Source organism: Solanum pennellii, chromosome 7 (assembly GCF_001406875.1).
Source record: "Solanum pennellii chromosome 7, SPENNV200".
In the NCBI taxonomy this organism is placed as follows: Eukaryota; Viridiplantae; Streptophyta; class Magnoliopsida; order Solanales; family Solanaceae; genus Solanum; species Solanum pennellii.
The window spans coordinates 1,030,462-1,034,697 of record NC_028643.1 but is presented as its reverse complement, the minus strand read 5'-3'; the positions used below and the strand labels follow the sequence as shown (position 1 = coordinate 1,034,697).

Here is a 4,236-nt window from a genome sequence, read left to right as displayed (position 1 = left end):
AGGAGGGGGTGACTGAGGATCAACTTCTTTTAGCTAGCACTTCTGTCTATGCAATTGTCTTCTTGCTGGTGTTCGAAGAACGATAAGTGGATTTTACTCTTATTGTATCAGGAAAATGATGTCATTAGGTATTGACGGATCATGATTTCACTTTCGAGTCAGATTAGCTTATACACAGACTCTTTGATCCCAAATTTTACCTTGCCCGACTTAATTAGTTATAGAAAGCCAGTGTTTCTTCAAACTATAGAGATCAGCAAACACTAAATTTGCATGATCGAAGCCAGTGTTTCTTCAAACTATAGAGATTAGCAAACACTAAATTTGCATGATTACAGGCAGGATCAAGTCAATCATCCTATAATATTGAAATTCACCAGAAATTCCATTGTTACTGAAGTATGTATACAATTGTACATAATTCTCTGAAGCACTGTTTTAGGAACTTATCAGAATGGAGTCTGACTCAATTATCTGTATCTGCAGCTGCAAACGTGTTATTTCTCGACTCGCCTGTTGGAGTTGGTTATTCCTATTCAAACACTTCATCTGATCATCTCAACAATGGTGACGCTCGGACAGGTAGTAATATGACATTTTGAGTGCTTTTGTTTAGGTAATTGTCCGTATACATCTGTAAACATGTATTAAATTTTCTTCAATTGTTGTTGTTGCATTACAGCCGCGGACTCCCTTGTATTTTTACTGAAGTGGCTTGAACGATTTCCAGAATATAAAGGAAGAGATTTTTATATTTCAGGAGAGAGCTATGCTGGTAATATTATTTTTCTAATCTACTTGTGAAATTTATGTTTCGAACATTTTCTGGTTAGCTGTATCCAGTGCAATATGATTTGATGCCTTAGTCAATTGACGATGGCCAAATTTATTGGGTGCATTGTTGCTAAGTAGCTGGTCATCAAGATGAAATTACATGTCTATTTATGCTTATGGAGGAAATCCATAAGCATTCCAGGAATTCGATTATTTGTGTATATTTATTACATAGATGGATTCATAAAGATCCTTTACTGCCTTACAACTCACTAATTGATGTCATTTGCTCGATGCTCTAATTGACATTACATATTCATGTCCTCTGGTTTGTCTCAAACAGAGAAATTGAAGTTGACAATTTAAAAGGAAAAAGGAAGCACTGGGACTTCTGGAGTATCATGTCATTTCACTTGATATACTAGTTGATGTTCTCCCTCTTTCTGTATAAGCATTCCTTTGAGTTAATTGTTTCAAGTTGTCTGTTGACAATTCACCATACAACCTCTAATGTTATACTAGGCATTGTATTATTGTTCCTTGTTGTCTGTTTTATTCTTATTTTTCTGTTACTACTTGTTGTCTCTTATATATGCCTATATTTTCTTACTATACTGCTGTTGTTATTGCTTATGTCTTCATAATTTTTGTATTTTTGCTTTGCTTGAGTCGAGGGTCTATCGAAGATGACCTCTCTATCTGCCAAGGTAGGGGTAAGGTCTACGTACACTCTACCTTCCCCAGATCCCACTTGTGGGACTATTCTGGGTTTATTGCTGTTATCTTGGGTAGCTCATTCAATTACTGAAACAACTGTGGTTTACTTATTCGTGGTTGTGGACAGGGCATTATGTTCCTCAGCTAAGTCAAGCTATTGTGAGGCACAACCATGGTTTAAAGAAGCAAGTGATCAATTTAAAAGGTTTCATGGTATGCACGCTTGTTTCTCAACCCAATGCACGCATACATATAAGATTATCAAAGACATAACATTTGCTTTTGTGTAGTATAGTACTAACACTAGGTAATGAACGTTGCAGGTTGGAAATGCTTTGACTGATGACTATAATGATTACTTAGGACTATTTCAATTCATGTGGTCAGCCGGAATGATTTCTGACCAAACATACAAGCAGGCGAATGCTTTGTGCCACGACCAATCATATTTTAGACCCTCGGAGCAGTGTGATAAGATTCTTGAACAGGCTAATGAAGAAATCGGAAATATTGATAGCTACAGCATCTTCACTCCAGCATGCACAGCCAAGTTTAGTATACTAAACCACTTGCTCAGAAAGAGCAATGTAAGTGACTGGAACTTTATTTCCACATTAACTAAAGTTAAAACCCTATTCACTCCGTGTTCATTGTCTGAGTAGTGGGTATACATGATTCTTTTGGAATGTTAATGATTTAATCATACTTTCTCTATTAATTTCCATTTTTTCCTCTAGGATGATTGAGATGCTATCAACATGTGACGTTTTTAGTATATACCTGTTAAATTTGATTGAAAATGTGATTCTAAACTTCACATGCTGCTTCAAAATGATTGAGATTAAACTTTTGAAGAAGCTTTATCACTATTTGATCACTGATAAAATTTTATGCCTTTAATAGAGCGTAGGCCATCTCAGAAGAAGCTATGATCCATGCACAGAGCAGCACTCGAAGATCTACTTCAATCTTCCTGAAGTTCAGAGTGCTCTTCATGTTCATATGAGAAACTCATCATTCAAATGGGTGACTTGCAGGTATTTTCATTTCTCTTCCAACACCTGCTCACTGGAAAAAGCAGCAACCTTGCTGTTTCTTTTAGAGGTCTGCTTGCCTTCTAAAAATAAGGAAAAACTAATAGTCCATGGGGGTTTACAGATGTTGAAGGGGATCTCATGCAATGTCTTTATTATATAAGAGTCAAAATGGAAATAGCATTATTGTGTAGGTTAATCGAATCAGTGAGCTAGCCCCTTTTGTGTTTCAATTGTACGTGTCATCTACTAGGTAGGAGCTATGTATTTACTCATTTTCCCTATTTGCAGTGAAGAAGTATCCAGCGGTTGGAAGGATTCTCCCAAGACAGTGCTGGACGTCTATCGTGAATTGATAAAGTCAGGCCTTCGTATTTGGGTTTTCAGGTATGCTTTAATCCTAATGCTAAGCTTTTCCTTCTCTTCACACGTTCACTTGATAAGTTGGCAAGCATTGCGATTTTAGGATGTAAAAAATAAGTCAGTGAATGCTAGTATTCGTTTTGTTTCAAGCAGAATTATGCGCAACATTCACCATTCCGGTAGTATTCATTTAAGTTAGTGTTAAACCGTCTAACAAACTACAATATTACATTCTCCAAATGCCAATTATTGTTCATCCGATTGTTTAATAACCTACTATTTTGAGAAAGAGAGAGGAAACTTTGAAGTGTGATTAGAAAGATAAACTTGGTTTCAATTGAAACATAGAATCTAAAAGCTTTGATATATACTCAAGGCTGCTTGCAGACATCATTGCGTGAACCTAAAACGTTTTCTCAGTATTTTATAGGCACTTCTACCACTAACTTGAGTTGACAAAATGCTGATATCGCGAGGAATGTTTGTTTGTTTAATTTTATGGCAGTGGTGACACAGATGCTGTGATCCCCGTTACATCAACCCGTTACAGCATAAATGCTCTAAAATTGCCAACTGTTGCTCCTTGGCGCGCTTGGTATGATGATGGACAGGTATTTTCATTGCTCACTTTTGTCATCTTTCAAGAACTACCTCAAATTCAATCTGTAGGATTCTGCAATTGCTTATTTTCTTGATTTCGTATCAATTCTGATCCTGTCAAACTACTATCATACTATGATTAATGCGTAAAAAAGGTTGGAGGATGGACTCAGGAGTACAAAGGGCTGACATTTGTTACTGTAAGAGGCGCCGGACATGAAGTTGCTCTGCATAGACCAAAGCAAGCTCTAACTCTCGTCAAGTCGTTCTTAGCAGGAACATCTATGCCTAGTTTGGAACTAATTAGTGACTCTTAGTTCTGTTTTCTTTTTCCAAGCTGATGCTTGTTCATCTCTAGCTTGTGATCTTTTCATAAAAACTCGACGCCACGCTTATGAGTTGTAAGATTTTATCATCTAAAGCAAGCATGAAATGAAACTAAAGTTATGTTGCATTTATATGATTTGAGAATGAATTCTACTTCTCTTGCCATCCCTATGTTGAAAAGTTTTAAGTGGTGGATGCCTTAGGGAAGGGTTTTCTTTTTACTTGTTTGAAAGGAAGATAGTTAAAAAGGGGAGCTCGATGCATTAAGCTCCCACTACGTACATGGTTCGAGAAAGGATCGGACCACATGAGTTTATTTTACGCAATCCATGTATGTAAGAGGTTGTTTCGACAGCTCTTGTATAAACTTATCTAAACCTAGAAGAAAAGTAAGGAAGGAGTAGAAAAAGACTAATTCGTA

The 4,236-nt window shown here is 36.6% G+C and overlaps 1 protein-coding gene across 1 annotated transcript in view; it reads left to right on the top strand.

The window, feature by feature from the left end:
• LOC107026468 (serine carboxypeptidase II-2) overlaps positions 1–3,951 on the top strand; it is a 7,194-nt gene extending 3,243 nt beyond the window's left edge. The window contains exons 3-10 of the mRNA XM_015227441.2: positions 487–582; positions 683–775; positions 1,619–1,704; positions 1,815–2,078; positions 2,395–2,528; positions 2,817–2,912; positions 3,394–3,499; positions 3,644–3,951. Coding sequence (XP_015082927.1) covers positions 487–582; positions 683–775; positions 1,619–1,704; positions 1,815–2,078; positions 2,395–2,528; positions 2,817–2,912; positions 3,394–3,499; positions 3,644–3,805 — 1,037 coding nt within the window. The 3' untranslated portion in view covers positions 3,806–3,951. The remainder of the gene's footprint in view (positions 1–486; positions 583–682; positions 776–1,618; positions 1,705–1,814; positions 2,079–2,394; positions 2,529–2,816; positions 2,913–3,393; positions 3,500–3,643) is intronic.
• The last annotated feature ends 285 nt before the right edge of the window (positions 3,952–4,236 follow it).